Genomic DNA, 24,432 nt, shown 5'->3' on the forward strand with positions numbered 1-24,432 from the left:
TGGACCGATGAAAGAGCAACGTGTTTATTTATGTAACTTCATTGAATATTAATCTCTGCCTTTGAAAATGCGTGATCTTGACCGTAATTGTTGTTTACAACGAATTTCGAAACAGTCGGAATGCAGCGAATAAGTGAACGTAATCTGCATTACTTCTTGCATTCAGTTCCTCTTTTCCACTGAATTTCTCTTTAAGCAAGTCGCTAACCTTTTCCATTGTGAAAAAAAAAAACGCTTATTAATTGCGCTTTGATTTTTGCACCCAGTTGTGTCTCCAATGTAACGGATTGAGTCAGCTTCGTGTTTTTTAAATAGCTGAAATTTATAAGGATCGGGATTTGTAATGCGGACACATTAATAATTTGAAATGAAAGGGAGAGCCAATTATAGTTTCTATTGCTCCGGTATTATATGCAATAATTGACGGAATGCAACAGTAATGTTACCTAGTTTACATTTTCGAAAATGATTATTTGTCAGATATGCGCAACTTGCACAACTTGACGGGTACCACCCAAACACGTGGTGGTATGGTAGGTTTTGCTGAACATGTGGAGAAATACTTTCACTGCTTTCCCATCTTTCCCTTATTCCGACTACCGAGATTATATATTCTCAGGGAGGACGAATTCGGCGAGTCGCTCCTTGTCCTTTCGGTGTGCCTAACGTGCTTTTTTACTCTATTTCAAAGGTAATTTTATTTTATTTTTCTCACTATTACAAAAATTATTCAAAACAAAAAAAGTTACTAACAAATTAAAAAAATGGTTAGGTTTGGCCAATTCCTGTTACAGCAACCATTTTTTTGTAATGAATTATTCTTTTTCAAACATTCCCATCACAATTTTCAGATTTTAAGGTATTACTATAATGGCAACATTAAATATCGATAAAAATAAACAAAAAAATATTTAACTCGTATTTTTCATAAGGAATCTTCTTAAAAAAAGAAGAATCAGATTGTGTAATACTCCAAAATCATTTTATTATTTAACTGAAAATCGAGCTGAAAATTTAAAGTTCTTCAGAAAAAAAAATACAAATAATAGCAAGCTTATAAAAAAGTTATCTAAATCAACACATAAATGGTATTAATGAACAAAAAAAAAACAAAATTGGACTTGAATAGTTTGTTCTTCCAATTACCGTTTGAATTGAATTTTTAACTACAAAAGTTTAATGGTGAGTTGCTATTTATTTTGATAATTTTTTAATGTATAATTCCAAAGACACACGATAATGTTTATGTGTTGTATTTTCCATTCATCAATCATTTTTTTTAAATAAATTAAAATAGTTTACAGAAAAAAGCTTGATCCTATACTTTCTATTCATGTGAAATGATTTGGAATATTCAAATTTAAATAAAACCAAATTCTCTAAGAAATGACAGAAAATGATTGGTTTAAATATATCTTAGATCACTTTCTCGTTTTTTTTTGAACGTCTTACTTTTTCAATAGCAAGGATAAAAATAAATAAATATTTTAATAGCAATGATAAATTTATTTAATAATAAAATTGTAAAATAACACTTGGAGAAAAAGTATTAAAAAGAAAAATAATTTCAAAGCCCAAATAAATCACTAGAAAAACCCTCTAGCAACACTAATAGAAAAGTTTTTTCAATGTAAATCCAAGATTTGATTAATTTTTAAGCTGTAAATACTTACATAAATAAACATTCTCCGTTCTTAGCTTATTTTTTTTACTTTCTTGTATTCTCTCAACATTTATTATTTTTTTACAATGAATCTTCTGAAAAGAAAGTAAAAGAATAAGACTTTGCAATTCTCTAAAATGATTTTATTATTGAACTAAAAAAAATCGAGCTCTTCCTACGCTTTTTATTGATTTAATTTTCAACTAAATACACAATAGTTACGAATTTATTGTGCTCTTCGTCGAATATACGCTAAAATCTGGTCAACTTCCTTGAATGGTAACTTGAAACTGTTTTGGTAAAAATGAATTTAATTTTAACAAAAAAAAAAATCATAAAAGAACGAAAAAATTATATAGTCCAAAAACGAGACACGGTGATTTTTTTAGCACATTATTCTTAAAAATCAATTAGATTTTTTTTTGAAAAAGTAAACAGTTTACGCCAGATAATGCATAGTTTAATAAAATCTAATAAAATTTAAATGGAAAAAAGGTTTAAATATTTTATCGCTCTTTTCCTGTTTTCTGAACGTTTTACTTTCTTATTGAAAACAAAAGTAAAATATAATAGAAATGACCCCTTGATTCACTTACAGAAAAAATTGCATCAACTAATTTTTTGTTTAATAAGAGTGTAACTTTGTAATTATTTTTAGATTATTTAATTTTCAACTTTGCTGAAGAGACTGCTGCTAAAGCAATAAACTTTTAAATTTTAAATACTGTAATAAGACTTTTAAATATATCACGCCAAGAAGTAAGAAATGTACGTTAATTTTTAATGAATGTCACAAAAACCGTTTTTATTTCGTGATGCACTCCAAAAATTCCACATAAGGAGTGTCTTATCTCCAGTGCGCACTTTCGCAGTGCAAGAAAGCCGCCCTAGGCGCAAACTGGTTTATGGTAAAATCATGTAAATGATGTAAATCCGCGTCCGACAAGGAAACCCAACATATGTAACACTCAACTGTAAAAATGCAAATCGTAGGTAATAACCCGACTTTCCCACTTATCCATTATAAATTTTTCGCGCTCGTACTCTGTTATTTGTAGCGTGCGAACAATAATTACACTTTCTTCAATCTCATTTTTAATTGATCGGATCGGAATTGATTTTCACTTTCAGATGAATTACTTACTTCACGTCTTGCTACTTCTGGGTTTGATCGGTGTCTCCAAAGCCCACCATTTCATCAAGCTGGTCATTTTGGCCGGCTTGGGGCTGGCGGGGCTGTGGATGGTGCACACCCTCGCCCAGGACTACGGCAATCTGACGCATGGGGGCGGCGGAGGCGGCGGCAAAGCCTTCGAGAAGCGCTCGATCGATGTAAGTGAGAGTTTGGATTCGCAGAACGATTACAAACCGGATTGACAAACATATATTTATTTTTTTACTCATAAAATGCGTAAAAAGCGAAAGTTGGTCCACTATCACTTACATTTATCTTTCTGTGCTGTTATTTAGACTCACCGTGGGATAAACTGGGAGTTCGTGTTATCTAGAGACCCTGCAAGGTGTGCCAGGAGTTTCATTTGCCAGTTGGCGGCGCAGGATGAGGACCAGCTCGATGAAGTCGGACAAAATATCCTCCGATTAACTCGGTATAACTTTTTAATTATTTAAATTAATCACATGTTTGTTTAATTCATTTTGCAGATTATCGGCTCAGCAAAACTCATGGGCGAGCAAGCAACTGCTCGAGGCTCTAAAGCACGGAAAAAATGCGCTCAATCCCAGCCAGTGCATGAAAATCTACAAATTCTGTCCCTACTCTAGTCAAACGATGACGACTCTCTTAAAACTCTTTGGCGGTTAAAACCTGTTGATTTTTTTAGTCATAGGTAGCACTTTTCAATTGTTGTTAATTTGTTATTTACTACTAAGGGAGCATAGAATAGTGAAATAAAAGTAACATTTGTTTGCAATATGTAATCCAGTCATACATAAATAGTCAAATAAATAATTCCGAACACCGCAACCGCATTTTTACTTTCCTAATAATAAATTAACGTGGCTGAAGACTAGCCAACTTTGCTTTCAATTCGAGCAATTTTGCAACTTCTGGTTGCCATTCGGGCTTGCTAGCCCCACTTTCTTTCATTTTACGCACGAGTGAACCCTTGAAATATTTATTAGGGCCAACTGTGTCGCCAAATTTGGAAAACTTACCTGAACCGCAATTTGGTCTTCTATGCTTTTGATGTCGTCTTTGTTGTTTTGCACTTGCGAGTTTAATTTTGATCGGAGATCAGCGAGAATTGCTTCTTCTTCTTTTATCTTCTTTTTATCCGCTTTGCCCGATTTTAAGGTTTTTAGCCGCTTTTCCTGTAATCTTAATTTAGCAAAGTGTTCGTTTAACTCAGAGCTGACTCTTACAATTTCAGCGATACTTTTAGTCAAGTCAGTCATTTTTAATTCTCCGTTCATTTGTCGGGGTTTAGTTTCCGCCCCCGCAAATTTTTTCTTCAATTCGTCGACTTTTGCCGGTTCTAGCTTTGCAAAAAGTGGCGCTGGGTTGCCTAGCTTGTGGCCAGGTGGTAAAAGTTGTCTTATTTCAATGCTTCTAAAATAGTTTACAACCATGTACAGAACATAATGAAAAATAAATTAAAAATCGAAAATAATTGCTAAGCCAGCAGACAAAAAAATGAGTGAAGAAATCGTCATTTTCGCAAAAATATAGCGACCTGAGAAAATTTCAAGCAACATGGTTCGTTTTTAAGCAAGAAATCGTTGAAAATTAATTTGTTTTTAATAAATTTAAGAAGTTCTTAAGCGAGAAATCGTCGGAAAACAATTATTTTTAAAAAAACAAATATTAAAATTTTGGAAAAAAAAGTTCGCAAACTTTCGATAAAGAAACAAATAAATAAAGGGGCTTACTCTGGAGTAAGGGCAGTATTGGCGCAATTCAGCTGTTTCTTCAACGTGTTACTGGTGTCAGGCATATATGGGTGCAACAGTGTGGCCAACAAAGCCGCAATATTGCAACAAAGGCCCACAACAGTAGCTGCACGAACCCTACAAAAAATTAATTCCAAAAAACAAATTTTACCAAACCACGAAATTACTTCTCTTCGGGGGTTCCCTTAAGGAGCACCCAAGGTTGGTTAAACTGCATATACTGATTTCCAAGCCGCGAAATGGACAAAATATGCCTGATACCGTCCCTCAACTTGCACTTTTCGAGACAGTTTACGTAACCTTTTAACTCCCTTGTGCACAAAACCAACAGCGTAAAATCGTCCTTCGTGAGTTGCATTTCAGGCACAGTGCAGTTAAAATTATTCTTGGCAAAAACAAGAGCCCGGTTAATAAAATTACCGAGATTATTCAACAACTCGGAATTATTTTTCGTGGCCAAATCCGACCAACTAAAGCTGGAATCTTGTGATTCTGGCCTCACATACAATAAATAAAATCGCCAAACGTCGCTCGGAATGCCCGTATCTCGGGCATCGTTTCCAAAAACGCCAACTCCTCGCGACTTTGAGAATTTCCCGTCCTCGTAATTCAAATATTCGGTGGCCATGATGTGTGATACTGTGATGTACCCCCTGTTGGCTCCCAGGAGACAAGCGGGGAACATGACAGCATGGAACGGAACATTGTCCTTGGCCATGAACTGGTACAGAGTTATTTTATGCTCGGGTTTGGGCCTCCACCACTCTTCCCATTTCTCAGTGTAGGCCTTGTTTATTGACATGTAGCCAATCGGGGCGTCAAACCAGACGTAAAACACCTTGTCTTTGAAGTCTTTAAGGGGCACAGGGACGCCCCATTTTAAGTCCCGAGTGATACACCGAGGTTTTAAACCTTCTCTTATCCAGGCTTTTCCGATGACTTGAGCGTTGCTCGACCATCCAGGGGCAGATTGTTTCATCCAGTGAAGCAAAAGAGGTTCCAACTAAAAGTCTGACTTTACAAAAAGCCGTGAATTTTAAATTCAAAAAATAAAAATTTTTTCAAACATTTTTTAAATGTTCCAATAAGATCAAAATCCAGCAACACTTAGTGCATAAAAACAGTACCTTGGGTAAATCAATGAAAAACTGGTTGGATGTTTTCAACTTCGGTGTGCTTCTGCAAATTTTACACCGAGGATTTTTGAGCTCAACTGCGTTCACTAATTTTCCACAACCATCGCATTGATCACCCCGAGCATCTTCGTAGTTGCAGCCCGGGTGTGGACAGCCCCCTTCCACAAATCTATCGGCTAGATACCGGTCACACTTTTCGCAATGTAACTGTTCAACGGCTTCAGTGAACATAAAACCGTTGTTGTTTAGTTGCAAAAACATATCCTGACACAATCTTGAACAATCAAAAATGATGATTTTCTTTCACTAAGGAATTAAAAATTTACTCTGTTTGTTGCGGTGATGAGGAACGGCCGAAATAATCAAAACTGATATTAAACCAGTTGTAGATGTCTTTGTGAATGGCGTAGTATTTGTCGCAAATTGCTTGACACGATAAACCTTCCTCTAAAGCCTTGGTTTCGGTGGCAGTACCGTACTCGTCAGTACCACCGATAAAAAGAGTGTTGTAATTGCAAATGCGACAAAAACGGGCGAAAACATCGGACGAAAGGACACAACCGATTATATTCCCTAAATGGGGAACGTTATTAACGTAGGGCAGTGCGGAAGTGATTAAAATATTCCGTTCTGTACTTTTAGGTAATCTAAAAATACCTTCCGATAAATAATCAAGTTTTCAAAAATTAAAAAAAATCGTACACCACTTTTGGCTGAGTTTTCATCAAGGGAATATCTTTAATATCCTTCAACCAGGCCTTCTGTGCGGCCTCTAGCTCGTCACTTGTGACAATTTCAGGCACACTTTGTGGAGATTGAACGTTATTATCTGTGGAAATGTTACTAATTATGAATTTAGCGCCTGCAAGTAACGCCTGATAAGCGGCAATTCCTGATGATATTTTAAAAGATTTTAAAACTTCAGCCACTTCTTTATCACTCTCCACACTTTTCATCCACTTTAAAACATGCAAATTGTTCGATAAATACTCCTTGGCTAAAGTATCATCAAGCGCAAGTGGGTAAAGAGTACACCACACCACAATATCACTCGCATTCAACTTTTTCTGAAATTTCAACATTCTAACTACCAACAAATTAATTTAAGTCGAAGGCAATGCCTCCGCTGTCGACAATAGTTAATAATAATAATAAAAAATAAACAAAACAAAAAACTAAAACAAAGTTTAGGTAAACAAGTAAATTAAGTTAATCCTAGAAAAAATAAGTAGAAGAATGCTCAAAAATTAACTTTTATAAACCTTTTATACTTAAACTTCTGGCAGTATAGATTTTTTAACGCTGATTTCGAATATCTTTCAATTTCCGAAATTTTTTTGAGGACATTGAATGATTCCCAGTCAAGAAACAAAAAAAATCAGTCGACATTTTTGATAATTTTTTTCTTGCAGACAGCGGGAGCACTCCCTGAATTAAATTACCTCAGACAAGTAGGGCTGGCTTTCCAGAACTTTGTTCAGTTTATTTAAGGCTGAATTGAGACAAGCCTTTAAGTTTTCTTGTTTGGAGCCGCCCCCCACAACGTGGGCCAAAGTGGGCGCCAAAACGGCCGCCTCCCACTCCAGATACTCACTCGCTGCTTTTGCCGCCTGCTGTGCAGGGGGCCACAGCCACCAAACGCCCGCATTTGGCACAAAAATCGTCTCATTATCGCCCGTTTTTACATAGGGCAAATGTCTAGGTTGTTCGAGTGACCCATCTGGCAAAAAATGCATTCACGTGGCTGCAAATTCCGGAAATGATGTAACTCACCATTCACGTCCACAACCTTAATATCAACACTTTTTTGCGCAAATTTCGCGGCGATTAGAAGTTTTAACGCCGCCGGATTGTTTGCGTTGGTGTAAATCAACATTGTTATTTAGTTTTTGTTAGAAATCCACTTTTGCAATATTGCACAAACTTCTAACCAAGAAATTTTTGACACATGTGCGGAATTTGACAAGAAGAGTTGCCAACAAATGGAGAAATTCCCCACGTTCGGCATGTGTGGTGTGCATGTGTGAGATTTCGTTGCACAATATTTCTTGAATTTTTCAATAAAAAAATAAGTTTGGTTGGTTTTGAGTGTTGTTTTTGTGTTGCCGGTGCATCATGAAGCTGACTTGTAGCAGAACTAACCCGCTTTTAGGTTAGTTAATTGGTACACTACACTGGGTTTAAAAATAACTTTCTACTATTTCCAGGCGGTTTAATTGCGGCCGAATATGTAAAAATCTTAAAGAACGTTTCACTGGAAGTGCAGTGGGGCGATGCCAACGTTGTTGATAACTGCTCCAAAAAAATTATTTGCGATACTAACAATGATTTATTGAGGGCCATTGCGCGATTATTCGCCGAAAATGAGTTATACGGAGGCACTCCACTTGAAAAAACTGAAGTCGACCACTGGTTGAGTTACTCACTGAGTCTAAAAACATCAAAAAACGATCTTAAAGACCTTTTAACTTTGCTGGATAAGTCGCTACAAGCGGTCACGTTTCTGGCCTGTAAACGGCTAACAATTGCCGATTTTGCAGTTTTTGCAAGTCTTTACAGTTAGTGGAGTTCTACGTCCATTAGAACTTTTCTAAAATAAATTTCCTGTAGGTTCCAGACCTTGGCAAGACCTGATTTCGCGAAACGAAACCCCTGTTAATGTTTTAAGGTGGTACAATTTTATCCAGTCACAGCCAGCTGTTGTGCAGATTTTGAAATCATTGCCTAATGAAGCTAAATCAGCGTTGGTACCACCAGCAGGGAGACAGTCTTTAGATAAGTCAAATGTGGGCAATAGGGCACAAGAGGGCAAGTTTGTTGAGTTGCCAGGGGCGGAAATGGGCAAGGTCGTAGTCAGATTCCCACCTGAAGCTTCAGGGTATTTAGTTTTATCTTTTTTATCACTGATAATTAATTGTTTTACTACATTTTATTGATACAATACAAACGAGTATTATGCACTTAATTAATGATTAAAGTGGCCCTTGACTCTGAAATTAAGTTGGCTACAGTGGCTGTTAAAATCAAGTGTTTTAATTCGATGTTGCCAACTTAATTTCTGATAATTGAAAAAATGACAATTTTACGCAGATATCTGCATATTGGTCACGCAAAGGCCGCCCTCCTTAACCAGTATTACCAAGAGGCCTTCAAGGGAAAGCTTGTTATGCGTTTTGATGACACAAATCCAGCTAAGGAGAATCTACACTTTGAAAAAGTGATCCTTGAAGATGTTGCTTTATTGGAGCTGAAACCGGATATGTTCACTCATACTTCGCAGTATTTTGATTTAATGTTGGAATTTTGTGAGAAGCTGTTGAAAGAGGGCAAGGCATATGTGGACGATACTGATCCTGAGACCATGAAAATGCAACGCGAACAAAAAATTGAAGCGGCTAGTAGAAATAATAGTATGTTTTATTTTTAAATATTACATAAAACAACAAATTAAATATCAAATTTTAAAAAAACTTACAGCTTACGAGCAGAATTCAAAATTGTGGGAGGAAATGAAAAAAGGGACACAGAAAGGCCAACAGTGTTGTGTGAGGGCGAAAATTGACATGCAGTCGCCCAATGGGTGTCTCAGGGACCCCACAATTTACAGGTGCAAGAACGAACCCCACCCCAGAACTGGAGACAAATATAAGTCAGTGTTTTTTGTTCTTTAACTTTTCTGGTAATGTTAATTAATCGTAGAGTATATCCGACGTACGATTTTGCCTGTCCTATTGTGGACTCCATTGAGGGTGTGACCCATGTGTTACGAACCATGGAGTACCATGACCGTGATCCCCAATTCTATTGGTTTATTGAAGCTTTAGGTTTACGCAGACCTTACATTTGGGAGTACAGCAGACTCTCAATGACCAACACTGTTCTAAGTAAACGAAAATTGACTTGGTTTGTCAATGAGGGGCTTGTGGATGGATGGTAGTTTTGCTCGATTTACATTCTCGTGACTGAAATGTGTTTTAAGGGATGATCCCAGAATGCCTACAGTTAGAGGGGTGCTGAGGAGAGGGATGACTGTTCAAGGCTTGAAAGAATTTATCATAGCTCAAGGTTCAAGTCGTTCGGTTGTTTTCATGGAGTGGGACAAAATCTGGGCCTTTAATAAAAAAGTTATCGATCCGATTGCCCCCCGTTACACTGCGGTGGAATTCAAAGATCCTGTTACAATCACAGTGAAAGGGGTTAAAGAAGAGTGTCTTACTGTTCCCAAACATCCGAAAAATACAGACGTTGGGAATAAATCAGTGTGGATTGGACCGAAAATTATTATTGATCGAGTCGATGCTGAGTGTTTGAAAGAAGGGGAAAATGCGACTTTTATCAATTGGGGGAATTTGCTCATTAAAAAAATTAACAAGGAAAAAAATGTAATTACATCGATCGAGGCTGAGCCAAACTTGGATAATAAAGACTATAAGAAAACACTGAAATTAACGTGGTTGGCGGTCACAGATAATGCGAAGTTTACGCCAACGTGGTGCGTTTATTTTGATCATTTAATTAGTAAGGCGCTTTTGGGCAAAGACGAAGATTTCAAACAGTTTATTGGACATGAGACGCGAGTAAGCTTGATGTTAATTTTGTGGAGATTATGAGTTGAGTGCCAATTTTTTTGCAGAAAGAATTTCAAATGATTGGTGATCCTGAATTAAAAAAATTGAAAAAAGGGGATATTATTCAATTGCAACGACGCGGTTTCTTTAGAGTTGATGTTGCATACGAACCTATGGATTTGGTGACTTGTAAAGAGCAGCCAGTTATTTTGTTCTATATTCCTGATGGGCATACGAAGGAGAGCCCGTTTGCGCTTAATACTGCCAAGGCCACGACTAATGCGGTAAGTTTTTTATTATTTTAAAATGAAACAACTTTTTATCTTTTAAATTAAATAATTTATTAAATTTTTTTAAATAATCTACAAAAATCAGTCTTTAAACTTAATGCAGTCACTATCTACTTCATTATAACTAAAGTAACTTTACATACTATTATTTACAAAAATAACCTATCACAATCAACTAAGTAGGAACAAAAACCGATCATAATTTAATGACTTAGTCGACTTCTTCAATGGTCGGTCCACCTTGTCTCTGTCCTCCGAAACCGCCGGCTTGTTGTCCGCAGCTTCCAGGCATCTGTCCTCCTTGAGGCGCTCCTTGTTGATACAATTTGGCCATAATCGGACTGCAGATCTGAGTCAGCTGTTTCTGTCTATCTTCGTATTCTTCTTTCTCTGCGAGAGTGTTGGCATCCAACCATTGCAAGCAGCTGTCACATTCCCTCGTTATAGTTTCTTTGTCCGCTGAAGACAATTTGTCGCCACAGTCGGACACGGCTTGCTTGAGTTGGAAGATGTAGCCTTCGAGGTGGTTTCTGGCGGCAATTCTTTGTCTCTGCTTCTCATCCTCTTCCTTGTATTGTTCCGCTTCTGAGACCATCCTGTCGATATCTTTCTGTGATAATCTTCCTTTGTCGTTCTTGATGGTAATGTTGCGAGAATTGCCGGAGCTCGTGTCTTTGGCGGAAACGTTGAGGATGCCGTTGGCGTCCAGGTCGAAAGTGACTTCGATTTTCGGGACTCCACGTGGTGCTGGTGGAATTCCCGTTAAATCGAAGGTTCCCAAAAGGTTGTTGTCTTTTGTCATGGCTCTTTCACCCTCGAAGACTTGGATGGTGACGGCCGGTTGGTTGTCGGCGTAAGTGGTGAAGGTTTGGGTTTGCTTGCATGGGATTCTTGCATTGCGTTCGATGATCTTCGTCATAACGCCTCCGGCGGTTTCGATACCTAGTGATAGTGGAGTCACGTCGACGAGGAGCACGTCTTGGATCTTCGAGTCGGTTTCGCCGCTCAGAACAGCCGCTTGGACGGCGGCTCCGTAGGCGACAGCTTCGTCAGGGTTGATCGAGAGATTCAGTGATTTTCCATTGAAGTAATTCTGGAGGAGTTGTTGGATTTTCGGGATTCGAGTGGAACCGCCGACGAGGACAATGTCGTGGATCATTCCTTTGTCCATTTTAGCGTCGGTGAGGGCCTTTTCCACTGGTTGAAGTGTGCCTCTGAACAGGTCGGCGTTCAGTTCTTCGAACCTTGCTCTGCTGACTTTGGTGTAGAAGTCAATTCCGTCGAAGAGGGCGTCGATTTCAATCGATGCTTCGGTGCTCGAAGACAAGGTTCGCTTCGCTCTTTCAGCGGCGGTTCTCAATCGTCGTAAAGCCCTCGGATTGCTTCTCAGATCTTTCTTGTATTTGCGTTTGAATTCGTCGGCCAAGTGGTTAACAAGGCGGTTATCGAAGTCTTCACCACCGAGGTGGGTGTCACCTGCAGTGGCTCTTACTTCAAACAACGAGCCTTCGTCGATAGTTAGAATAGACACGTCGAAAGTGCCACCACCCAAATCGAAGATCAAGACGTTTCTTTCGCCCTTCAAATTCTTATCTAACCCATAAGCCAATGCAGCCGCTGTCGGTTCATTAATTATCCTCATGACGTTCAAACCGGCGATAACACCGGCGTCCTTTGTGGCTTGCCTCTGTGAGTCGTTGAAATATGCCGGGACTGTGATGACGGCGTCCCTCACACTAGTTCCCAAATAAGCTTCGGCTGTTTCCTTCATCTTCGTCAGCACCATCGAACTGATTTCTTCCGGTGCAAACTTCTTGACTTCTCCCTTGTGTTCGACTTGAATTTTCGGCTTGCCACAATCGTTGATGACTTTGAAGGGCCAGTGTTTGATGTCTTGTTGGATTTTCGGGTCGTCGAATTTCCTTCCGATTAATCGTTTGGCGTCGAAAATGGTGTTGCTGGGGTTCATGGCAACTTGGTTCTTGGCAGCGTCTCCGAGAAGGCGCTCGGTGTCGGTGAAGGCAACATAACTTGGGGTAGTTCTGTTACCTTGGTCGTTGGCGATGATCTCGACTTTTCCATGCTGCCAGACTCCGACGCAGGAATAGGTCGTTCCCAAGTCAATACCAACTGCTGGAGATTTCACCATTTTTGCACTTTTCGATTTACTTTGAATTCACTAGTAAATAATTCACTCAACTTTGTTAAAGTCGCTTTGAAAATTTGATTTGAGTCGCTTGCTTAGCTTTGTTGCTTTCGCTTCGCTTGATTCAAATTCACTGACAGCGCGCTGCGAGAGCTCGCTTATATATGAAACGGCGAATTCGTCCCGAACGTTCTCGAACTGTTCCCGAACATTCATTCAAGAATCTTCTATTCGTGTGCGTATCGATCGTTACCGAATGGTCTCGAAAGTTCTACTACGTTCCATTCATTCTTTACCCACTTTTCTAGAAAATTTCTTTTGGAAAAATTATCCATAATAATTAATTTTTCCACTGTTATGCTGTCCCTGATTGTATTTATAGTTTATCAAATATACACATTTGACGAAACTTGCTTTTTTAATACCTGTTATTAATTATTATTACTTTAAAAAAAAAAAAAAATGATACGAAATTGATCTGAATCGCTTGATTGTAATGGGATTTTTTCGAATATCTTTACCGATATTCAATTTGAATATAAATCCAATTTTTTTGAGTGAAATGTTTCAAGTAATTATTGAAGTTATTGCTTGGAATTTTTGTTTGTAATAATTATTATTACAATTTTTTAAATTATTTTCAAAGCGTTATTCCAGTAATTTAATAAAATATAGTAATAAAAAAATATTCTAAAAAATAGGTAAATCGCTCTCCTTTTGCAAAAATAAAGACAACGAACCTTCCCGCAGAGCTTCCCGAATATTCTCGAAAGTCAAGACGAACATCAAAATAAAAATAGATATGTAACCTTTTAGTACAATATAATTTAGGTTTATTTACTTACCACCTATTATTATTCAAGGGTTTTATAGAAAAAAATATGGATTACCATAATTTCATCTACATCCAATACTGCATTATAAGAAAAAATTAATACGATCCAAAAGTTGTTTTTGATATTGTAGAACTTGAAAGGTCGTTAAAATAAACATAAAAGTAGTCATTTAATATTTATTGACTGTTTTTATTGATCTTGACCTGTTTTGCGAGGTGAAATAATTTAGAAGACAACAGTCCTTTATTATTTTTACAGTTTTTACAAAAACACCACATCGAAAAGTTTGTTTTAGAAAGGAAATTGCGAGAACATTCAAACTTAATCGTTGGAAGCTTCGAGATCATTCGGTGGAGTTCGAGACGCTTTTCCAGAGTCGGATAATTTATTAATACTTCTGTTAGAATGAATTACGTTATTAATTTATTAAAAAAAATGAAAGAAGAAATGAAACACTTTAGTACAATTACATTAGCGTATATTCTAGAAAACACGTAAATCACTCTGCCCTTGTAAAAGTTTAGACACAACGGACGTTCCCGAATATTCTCGAAAGTCGGGACCGAAGGTCTTAATAAAAATAAAAATTTCAACCTTCAATAAAAAATTGTTCTTTATTTATTATTAATCACTATTATTTAGGCATCTTCTGTAAAAGTAATTGATTATAAACGATAAAAGTAAAAATAAGGATTAATCTAAAACATTTTACTTAAAGACCTATTAATAAGTTTAAAAAGAAAAAAAATAGGAAAATTGTTTTATTAAAATTGCTATGACAATCCAACTTTGGCATATGTATATGAAATCAAAACAATTCACTACTCATTCATAATATTGCCGAACTTTACCAAATTAAAAATAAACATAAAATAGTCAACAACTCATTCGTTATGTAACGTTTTTTTTTAAATGCATTAATATATAATGATTGTTTTTATTTTGGAAGTTGAAATAAATTAGGGCACAACCAGTTTCCACTATTCTCCTTTATCTTTACGGAAATAGCATGAATAATACCGAAAAGGCCGTTTTAAAAATAAAAATTCGAGAAAATTCAAACGCAAATCAATGGAAACTTCGAGATCATTCGGTGAAGTTCGAGACGAATTCCCCGTTTCATATATAAGCGCGGTCTCGCGGCGCGTTGTCAGTGAATTTGAATCAAGCGAAGCGAAAGCAACAAAGCTAAGCAAGCGACTCAAAGCAAATTTTCAAAGCGACTTTAACAAAGTTGAGTGAATTATTTACTAGTGAATTCAAAGTAAATCCAAAAGTGCAAAAATGGTGAAATCTCCAGCAGTTGGTATTGACTTGGGAACGACCTATTCCTGCGTCGGAGTCTGGCAGCATGGAAAAGTCGAGATCATCGCCAACGACCAAGGTAACAGAACTACCCCAAGTTATGTTGCCTTCACCGACACCGAGCGCCTTCTCGGAGACGCTGCCAAGAACCAAGTTGCCATGAACCCCAGTAACACCATTTTCGACGCCAAACGATTAATAGGAAGGAAATTCGACGACCCGAAAATCCAACAAGACATCAAACACTGGCCCTTCAAAGTCATCAACGATTGTGGCAAGCCGAAAATTCAAGTCGAACACAAGGGAGAAGTCAAGAAGTTTGCACCGGAAGAAATCAGTTCGATGGTGCTGACGAAGATGAAGGAAACAGCCGAAGCTTATTTGGGAACTAGTGTGAGGGACGCCGTCATCACAGTCCCGGCATATTTCAACGACTCACAGAGGCAAGCCACCAAAGACGCCGGTGTTATCGCCGGTTTGAACGTCATGAGGATAATTAATGAACCGACAGCGGCTGCATTGGCTTATGGGTTAGATAAGAATTTGAAGGGCGAAAGAAACGTCTTGATCTTCGATTTGGGAGGTGGTACTTTCGACGTGTCAATCCTGACCATCGACGAAGGCTCGTTGTTTGAAGTAAGAGCCACTGCAGGTGACACCCACCTGGGTGGTGAAGACTTCGATAACCGCCTTGTTAACCACTTGGCCGACGAATTCAAACGCAAATACAAGAAAGATCTGAGAAGCAATCCGAGGGCTTTACGACGATTGAGAACCGCCGCTGAAAGAGCGAAGCGAACCTTGTCTTCGAGCACCGAAGCATCGATTGAAATCGACGCCCTCTTCGACGGAATTGACTTCTACACCAAAGTCAGCAGAGCAAGGTTCGAAGAACTGAACGCCGACCTGTTCAGAGGCACACTTCAGCCAGTGGAGAAGGCCCTCACCGACGCTAAAATGGACAAAGGAATGATCCACGACATTGTCCTCGTCGGCGGCTCCACTCGAATCCCGAAAATCCAACAACTCCTCCAGAATTACTTTAATGGAAAATCACTGAATCTCTCGATCAACCCTGACGAAGCTGTCGCCTACGGTGCCGCCGTCCAAGCGGCTGTTCTGAGCGGCGAAACCGACTCGAAGATCCAAGACGTGCTCCTCGTCGACGTGACTCCACTATCACTAGGTATCGAAACCGCCGGAGGTGTCATGACGAAGATCATCGAACGCAATGCAAGAATCCCATGCAAGCAAACCCAAACCTTCACCACTTACGCCGACAACCAACCGGCCGTCACGATCCAAGTCTTCGAGGGTGAAAGAGCCATGACAAAAGACAACAACCTTTTGGGAACCTTCGATTTAACGGGAATTCCACCAGCACCACGTGGAGTCCCGAAAATCGAAGTCACTTTCGACCTAGACGCCAACGGCATCCTCAACGTTTCCGCCAAAGACACAAGCTCCGGCAATTCTCGCAACATTACTATCAAGAACGACAAAGGAAGATTATCACAGAAAGATATCGACAGGATGGTCTCAGAAGCGGAACAATACAAGGAAGAGGATGAGAAGCAGAGACAAAGAATTGCCGCCAGAAACCACCTCGAAGGCTACATCTTCCAACTCAAGCAAGCCGTGTCCGACTGTGGCGACAAATTGTCATCAGCGGACAAAGAAACCATAACGAGGGAATGTGACAGCTGCTTGCAATGGTTGGATGCCAACACTCTCGCAGAGAAAGAAGAATACGAAGATAGACAGAAACAGCTGACTCAGATCTGCAGTCCGATTATGGCCAAATTGTATCAACAAGGAGCGCCTCAAGGAGGACAGATGCCTGGAAGCTGCGGACAACAGGCCGGCGGTTTCGGAGGACAGAGACAAGGAGGACCGACCATTGAAGAAGTCGACTAAATCTTTAATTTAATCCAATTTTGTTCCTAGTCACAATTTTTTGTTAAATCCTTTTGTTGTATATGTAAATAGTATTATTTTTTAAGTAGATAGTGACTGCATTATAGAAAGACTGATTTTTTGTAAATTATTTTTAAAATAAATAAACATTTTTATTTACATAAATAGTTGTTTTTATCCATCTTCCAATCCATTTAAAATTAAATAAGACGGAAAAAAAACTAAGACGCATCTAATTAAGGAGATTCCAGTTCAAGTCTTTAACAACCACACTTTAGACTTTCTGTATAAACAAAAAAATAAGGGCCAGGTGTGCCGATATGATAATTAAAAAAGTAACAATCAAAAATAAATATGCTAAAATTTTGATATAACTATTTATGCAACGTATAAGTTACTTTCTCCATCAACCGTGATGCTCTGTGTAGAAACATATACATTACTCGCGTTGTGGTGAAAGGCGAGAGATCAACTCTGTTACAATTTCGCCGTTAACCTTCTTTAAAAACCATACACGTGGTCACGCTAAATATCACGCAAGTAATTACTCTTTTACCTCTTTATCAATAATCTTTATTACACTATAAAAATAATCTAAAATTGATTACATTTTTAGGCCGAACAGCCATCAAAAGCTGCCAAACAAGTCGACTCAAAATCGGTCAAATCAGCTGCAGACGTTAACTCTGAAATAATAAAACAAGGTGACATCGTGCGAAACTTGAAAGCTCAAAAAGCACCCAAAGAGGAAATTGACACTGCGGTCAAAGCTCTCCTAGCATTGAAAGCTGACTATAAAACAATCACCAAAACGGATTGGAAACCCGGATTTGTGCCCCCAACAACTTCCGCACCTGACACCAGTGATCTAAATGCGAAAATAACGGCCCAAGGCGATAAAGTACGAAAACTGAAAGCTGAAAAAGCCGACAAAAGTGTGGTCGAAATTGAAGTTAAATCTTTATTGGCTTTGAAACAGGAATACAAACAAAAGTTTGGGAAAGATTGGGTGCCTGGGACCGCACCACCTGTCAAAACTGAACCCGGGGATGACGATTTAAATAGTAAAATTACCGCACAAGGGGATAAAGTAAGTGCCTATTCGCTTGTTAATTTTTTGCTAAATTACTAAACCCACAGGTGCGCAATTTAAAGTCTTCCAAAAGTGATAAAAGTGTGATTGAGGCTGAAGTTAAAGTTTTACTAGCCCTGAAGCAGGAGTACAAGCAAAAGTTTGGTAAAGACTGGACTCCGGGAAGTGCTCCAGTCAAACAAGTTCAAACTTCAAGTGGCAAAAACGAAGCGGAGTTGTTAGACGCTATCGCCAAACAAGGCGACATTGTGCGAAAATTAAAAGGGGAGAAAGCTGCCAAAAGTGATATTGATCGTGAAGTTAAAACTTTGTTGTCTCTGAAAGACGATTTCAAGAAATTGACTGGAAAAGAGTGGAAACCGGGCATGAAACCGGAAAATAACATTTCTGTCGTTTCTCCTGGTGGTGGTGACTCGATGGACTCGGTTACGAAGGACGCACTAGTGGCTAAAGTTACCGAACAGGGGAACGTTGTGAGAGACTTGAAAGCAAAAAAAGCGAGCAAAGTAATTTTAATTAATTACGCTCGTTTGTTTTTTTATTATTGTGTTTTTAGGATGAGATTGATAAAGCCGTCAAGGTTTTATTAGATTTGAAGGCTGAGTATAAGACACTGACTGGGACTGATTTCCCAGCCCCTGGAAGGACTCCAAGTAAACCGAAAGAAACGCAACCCAAAGTTGCCAAAAGTGCCCCTAAACCAAAAGAAAAGAAATCGGTGTCTCCTCCAGTAATTAACAATTTTTTCTATAATCTAGTGTTTGTTACTTGTTATTTTAGGCCGATGAAGGCGGTTTGAAAAAACAAACACGTCTAGGTTTGGAGGCCAAGAAAGAGGAAGACCTCTCCGACTGGTACTCCCAAGTGATCACCAAAGGCGAAATGATCGAATATTACGACGTTTCCGGTTGTTACATTTACAGGCCTTGGTCGTTCGCAATTTGGAAAGCCATCAAAGAGTGGTTTTCCACCGAAATTGAGAAACTTGGCGTTCAAGATTGCTATTTTCCCATTTTCGTGTCGCGTAGCGTTTTGGAGAAAGAAAAAACGCACATTGCAGACTTTGCACCGGAAGTGGCGTGGGTCACAAAGTCCGGAGATTCGGACATGGCGGAACCCATCGCAGTGCGGCCAACTTCCGAAACTGTTATGTATCCAGCTTATGCCAAGTGGATTCAGTCTTATCGCGATCTTCCGATCAAACTGAATCAATGGAACAACGTTGTCGTAAGTCCGAATGATTTTATCAAAAACAAAATTGTTTTTGGAATTTTTACCGTCAATTTCAATAGCAAAAAAAAGATTAAACAACTTTAATTCAACAAACTAATTTATTAGAACCATTTACTTATTTTTTATGAAATTTGTCGTTAATTTGACCGCTGACTTTGCTTAGAATAGTAAATTTTCCGTGAAAGAAGTTTGGTGAAATCTCACAAAAAAATATTTTTAGCTGATCCTATTTTGGTTATTTTTCGATTCATTTTTGATAAAATTCCTCCAAATAATAGTGTTTGTGCAAAAAACCTAAAATACGCTCTCGGGAAAAACACGAAAATCAAATTTTTTCAATGACTGTATTTGTTAGAGGTGGGAATTCAAACACCCGCAACCGTTCCTTCGCACTCGGGAATTTCTATGGCAAGAAGGCCACACGGCTTACGCCTTGAAAGAGGAAGCGGATCAGGAAGTAAAAACAATCTTGGGTAAAAAAATTATTTTATTAACCAGGAAAAAAACAGAATAAATTTTCCAGACTTGTATGCCCGAATTTACACCGATATTTTGGCCATTCCGGTCATCAAAGGTCGCAAAACCGAGAAAGAGAAATTCGCAGGGGGCGACTACACCCTGACTGTGGAAGCGTTCGTTTCTGCAAGTGGTCGAGCAATCCAAGGAGCAACGTCGCACCACTTGGGCCAAAACTTTGCGAAAATGTTTGAAATAATTTACGAAGACCCCGAAACGCAGGAGAAAAAATACGTTTATCAGAATTCTTGGGGTATCACGACCCGAACTATCGGTAATTTTCCAAATTTTATTTAGTAGCGCCTTTTAATATTTCGTTAGGTGTTATGGTGATGGTCCATGCCGATAATAAGGGTCTAGTGCTTCCCCCGAGGGCTGCCTGTATCCAGGTTGTTATCGTACCATGTGGGGTGACTGTAGGTTTGTCGGAACAAGCACGCAACGATCTCCAAGCCTCGTGTGATCAACTTGAAGCCGAATTAAGTAACGGAGGGATTAAAGTTAAAGGGGATTACAGGAATAATTACTCGCCCGGTTGGAAATTTAATCATTGGGAACTGAAAGGTGTCCCAATTCGGGTCGAGTTGGGCCCTAAAGACATCGAAAAGAGACAAATTGTGGCTGTTAGGCGAGACACCGGTGAAAAAATTACGCTCCCGCGGGATACAGCTGTTGAAAAACTACGCAAATTATTGGATGACATTCAGCAAAGTTTATTGCAACGTGCCAGCGATGACATGAAGAGTCACACGGTTCTGTTGAAAGATTGGTCACAATTTGCCGTTAATTTGGACAAGAAAAATATGATTTTGGCACCGTTTTGCGGGGAAACGTCGTGCGAGGACAGAATTAAAGCTGAGAGTGCTAGGTAAGCAATTTAATTTTCTATTCCCTTTACTGTAATTTTCCTTAATAGGGATGAAGATGCCGAACCTGGGGCCCCGTCAATGGGGGCCAAGTCGCTCTGCATACCGCTGGAACAGCCAGCCCCCATCCAAAGCAGCGACAAATGCATCCACCCCGCTTGTAAAACAAAGCCACAATTTTATACGTTGTTTGGGCGAAGTTATTAAAACATTTTCCTAACATTAAAACATACTTTACTTTTTAAACATAACAACAATAAATTACATTGAACTTTTCACAGGAGTAGCTTCAGCTTTTTCAATTTTCTCGATTTCAGTTTGTCGTAATTTTTTCAGTTCGTCCTGAAAAAAATTGTTTGTGGTTGATAACACAACTATAGACTCACCCCCCATCCTAATTTGTCAGCCAACAGTTGGCAACCCTCATCACAGTCCCCAATCCACGCAACATCCCGTGTATTATTTTTGCCGTCGAAATCAAAACCCGCACCAAAACCAAACATTGCCATAATTCCCGAACCGTTATTCACTTTTTCACGGTTTATTAAAAGCCGTGGGCAAGTGTCCAACACCCTGCAATAAATAATAAATATTTATTACAACTGAGGTGTGTGGCATTTTAATCACGAAATATAATCACGTAATAACTTTTTACCTATCAACAAGAGAGGCAAATGGTTGGACAACTAAAGACGAGCCCAGGATTATAAGCAAGTCACATTTTTTGAAATCGTTTTCTATCAAACTATAAAACTTATCAGGCAAAGCCTCTCCAAAGAAAACAATGTCTGGTTTAACTACACCCTTGCAGTCCTTGCTCTCACATTCGGGGACTTCATCTTTAAAGATTCTCTCTAAAAGATAATCAGTTAAACATTAAAGAAGTGGAGAATTCTCATAAAAGCATTGCCAACACCTGGCAGCGTTCAACAAAATAATTTGAACCACACTTTTTCTCATTAAACTAAACCGTTAATTGCATTTAACATTTAATTGCACTTAAATTTTAATTTGCGATTAAGTGACCCTGAAAAGTTCTAAAAATATCGGAATACAAAAATAAAATGAAGAGATAACTGTTTCGCGTAATTTTCTGTTAACTCAAACTCTAGACGGAATTATTTAATATCAGAAAAAAATATTCTGTCTATAGAGATGTGGTAATTTTGAACGACCTCTAAAAAAAATAAGTTGCACCCAAGAAACTAAAAACATAAACGAGATTTAAGACCGAATTTTATAAAATAATACAATATTTTAGCTTCTATCGAAACCTAATGTCCATAATTATTTTACCGCCTGGTATTAATACGTATTGATAGTAAATAAAAAACTCGAACCTTTCATCCACTCTAACTGATATTCTTTCCTACACGCTAAACAATGTCCCGTGTAAAAAGTGCCATGAGCTTCAACAATTTTCTCCTCTGGAATCCCTGCTATGCGTTCTAGAGTATCAATATTTTGGGTATAATGTCTCAAAAGCACATCTTTCTCAATCAAAAGTTTGATAAAATAGTGAGAAATGGTTGGTTTGAAAGAACCAGGATATAATTCTTTGGCCAGTGTGAAGAACGGTTTAGGGTTCTCGTGGAAGAAATCCAACTCGAATATTGCCTGAGGATGAGGCAGGTTGTATTTTTGCAAATTGTCATACAGGCCACTGCCTGGGGACCGAAAATCGGGGATTCCCGCAGCTAGAATGTTTTTGGTGTTAAATTAGCACAAAATTGGTGGACAATTACAAGTAGAGATTCCCGCTCCGGCCATTGTAATAATGTTTTTGCAATTTTTCTTTTTAATATAGACAGCAATGCCATCCACAGAGACGTCATCAAGAATTTTAATTTTCTCTTTTTCGTCGTCTTTATCAGAAATTCCCAATTTTTCGGCCAGGTATTTGCGCAAAGAGTCGATGCTCATGGACGTGCCAGAGGCGTTGTCTTCCTCCGACTGTGCTTCTGGGGGCTGCTTTGGTTTAGCTTCCGCCCTGTCTGTATTTTTATTAGGTTAAATTACTGTAATTTTTTATTTACCTTTAGAGCTGTCCCGCGACATTTTTAATACAGTTTTATATAAATTACTTGTTGAATTTAACAACGACTTACACCGTTTCAACATAAACGTAACCCTTATTTTTTATTTATTTACTTTTGATAATTCATGACAGGTAACAGCTGAAGCTGACATGTTAGGAAGTGGCTAGAGAGCCGACTAGTGCAATTTTTTTAATTTTGAGTAATAGAAATTTGTTCAGATCACCAGACATACTGTTCCCAGTTTTTTACATTTATTAAACGTTTGTTTTACTTTTTATTACGTTTGTCTGTGTCTTTCTTTTGCAACGATGGGAGGTGACTAAAGACCCGACTCGCGGAAAATATTCAATTTTCAAAATTGAAATACTTTTTTACTGATTATTGTTTTATTTAATTACGTAACCAAACTCGAAGAATAACGACTGGGAGGGCGCCCAACTTCTGAATTACTCTTGAAATTTGATGCCGTACAGAAACTCCAAAGCGCGAGGAAGAACTGAAAGAATTAATTAGCCAAAAATTCAAAATAAAAATAATAAAGTGCCTCAAAAATTGCAAAAATTGTCGCAAAAGTACCGCAGGCTTTTAGCGGAATTTGGAGTATCCGACTCGAAGCACTTTTACAGTCCTCTCGCGAAGCTTTATTTCTGACACACTTTTCGTTCGTTCTCTTATAAGGACAACAACTATTAGGAAGCGGGTCTTTCCAGTTAGAAGTAACATTACTAAACCCACAACACAGCCACTAAAATGTATTTTCATGTTTATTGTTTCTTTTGAATTTTTTTAATACTGAACATCGAACTGAATCCGTTCCACTTCGTCTTTATTCGAGGAGCTCCCATTGTGGTAATTCTTAAATTTGGACGCCAGTTCGTTGTTTATAAACTCGTTCATTCCTACTACTTCTAAAAACGAGAGAATACTCATGATCATTTGGAGAATGTGTGCGAAAATGAGTAAAATCCCGTACTAGAACATTTGTAATCAAAAACTTGGTTTCACGTTAATGGTGGATTTACAATAACAAAAAGGAATTTTTTGTTGTTGAAAGAAACTAATCCACCTACTGAAGCGGTCAGGAGGAGCAAACATCCTGTCCCTATTACAATATACCCCACGTCGAAAGCTTCGGTCAAGCCGGTGAGGTGTGAAATCCGGCACAAATGTAAGACTCCAATGGTCAGCAAAACACTCGCAAGGATCTAAATTTGTCACTCAATGTACAAAAAAAAATCATTCGCTTACCGTAAGAGCCACGTTAATAACAAGTAAAACGAACTTCATGTTGTCAAAATGACACTAATAAAAATTGTTTCAAGAATTAGGCGCGATAGTACTTGGACACGAATTTCCACTCCTGCTAGTTTCAGTAATAACTGCTACTAATAATAATTGATGTTTGCTTTTGCAGTGGTTGTTGTGGGTTTGTGGTTAATTTACTAATACCCTAAATGAGCAATACTCCCGTTTGAATTTTATTCTAAATAGGAGTATCTCATTATAAGATAAAGTGCTCCAGGGAGTTTATTAAATTAATTAAGGGCTGATAATGAAATGTAGTTCTGACAAAGTTAGGCTTGATTTTTCGCCAAACGCGAAAAATGCTTGAAGTTTTCCGTGTTCACAGCAAGACCAAAATAGGTCTAGCAAAAAAAGATAAAATATAAAAAATCTAGCAAATACAAGAATACAAAATATTTCTATTTTTTATTAAACAAGCAGATTATTTAATAATAATCCCAACAATCTTGTCAATTTATTGGGCGAAATGTACGCTTATGAAATTTTCACAACTTCTTGACCACATTTTTATTTAGCCTCTGTTGTATATAAAGAAATAATCATAATAGGTTTCGGCCCACTTTTACCTCTGAATTGCTACCATTTTATTTTTTTACTCACGATATGTAA

The 24,432-nt window shown here is 38.1% G+C and overlaps 6 protein-coding genes across 6 annotated transcripts; 3 read left to right on the forward strand and 3 right to left on the reverse strand.

Moving 5' to 3' along the window:
* Positions 1-582: 582 nt before the first annotated feature.
* On the forward strand, positions 583-3,647 carry LOC100141920 (uncharacterized protein). Its single transcript, XM_008197288.3, has 4 exons — positions 583-691; positions 2,795-2,995; positions 3,134-3,270; positions 3,326-3,647. Exons 2-4 carry the CDS (start codon positions 2,795-2,797, stop codon positions 3,483-3,485), a joined length of 498 nt encoding a protein of 165 aa, XP_008195510.1. The 5' UTR covers positions 583-691; the 3' UTR covers positions 3,486-3,647.
* Positions 3,584-7,624, reverse strand: MetRS (Methionyl-tRNA synthetase). The gene is made up of 10 exons (XM_964108.4): positions 7,483-7,624; positions 7,152-7,429; positions 6,412-6,776; positions 6,036-6,356; positions 5,701-5,983; positions 4,741-5,576; positions 4,553-4,690; positions 4,046-4,232; positions 3,839-3,994; positions 3,584-3,788 (listed from the first exon to the last, which is right to left on the reverse strand). Exons 1-10 carry the CDS (start codon positions 7,583-7,585, stop codon positions 3,675-3,677), a joined length of 2,781 nt encoding a protein of 926 aa, XP_969201.1. The 5' UTR covers positions 7,586-7,624; the 3' UTR covers positions 3,584-3,674.
* Positions 7,625-7,720: 96 nt separating this feature from the next.
* Positions 7,721-20,757, forward strand: GluProRS (Glutamyl-prolyl-tRNA synthetase). The gene is made up of 16 exons (XM_008197287.3): positions 7,721-7,861; positions 7,917-8,267; positions 8,320-8,587; positions 8,800-9,119; positions 9,187-9,358; positions 9,409-9,642; positions 9,689-10,286; positions 10,343-10,561; positions 17,388-17,861; positions 17,912-18,370; positions 18,421-18,594; positions 18,645-19,091; positions 19,453-19,570; positions 19,621-19,887; positions 19,935-20,481; positions 20,530-20,757. The coding sequence occupies exons 1-16, from the start codon at positions 7,825-7,827 to the stop codon at positions 20,684-20,686; spliced, it is 4,842 nt and encodes a 1,613-aa protein (XP_008195509.1). The 5' UTR covers positions 7,721-7,824; the 3' UTR covers positions 20,687-20,757.
* On the reverse strand, positions 10,767-12,837 carry hsp68a (heat shock protein 68a). Its single transcript, NM_001170728.1, has one exon. The coding sequence runs from the start codon at positions 12,714-12,716 to the stop codon at positions 10,779-10,781; it is 1,938 nt and encodes a 645-aa protein (NP_001164199.1). The 5' UTR covers positions 12,717-12,837; the 3' UTR covers positions 10,767-10,778.
* hsp68b (heat shock protein 68b) lies at positions 14,713-16,903 on the forward strand. The gene has a single exon (NM_001170729.1). It carries the CDS (start codon positions 14,834-14,836, stop codon positions 16,769-16,771), a length of 1,938 nt encoding a protein of 645 aa, NP_001164200.1. The 5' UTR covers positions 14,713-14,833; the 3' UTR covers positions 16,772-16,903.
* On the reverse strand, positions 20,697-22,684 carry Sirt2 (Sirtuin 2). The gene is made up of 6 exons (XM_963962.4): positions 22,516-22,684; positions 22,225-22,473; positions 21,820-22,176; positions 21,135-21,333; positions 20,866-21,052; positions 20,697-20,821 (listed from the first exon to the last, which is right to left on the reverse strand). Exons 1-6 carry the CDS (start codon positions 22,598-22,600, stop codon positions 20,741-20,743), a joined length of 1,158 nt encoding a protein of 385 aa, XP_969055.2. The 5' UTR covers positions 22,601-22,684; the 3' UTR covers positions 20,697-20,740.
* Positions 22,685-24,432: the final 1,748 nt, after the last annotated feature.

Source organism: Tribolium castaneum, chromosome 3, assembly GCF_031307605.1.
Source record: "Tribolium castaneum strain GA2 chromosome 3, icTriCast1.1, whole genome shotgun sequence".
NCBI classification, from domain to species: domain Eukaryota; kingdom Metazoa; phylum Arthropoda; class Insecta; order Coleoptera; family Tenebrionidae; genus Tribolium; species Tribolium castaneum.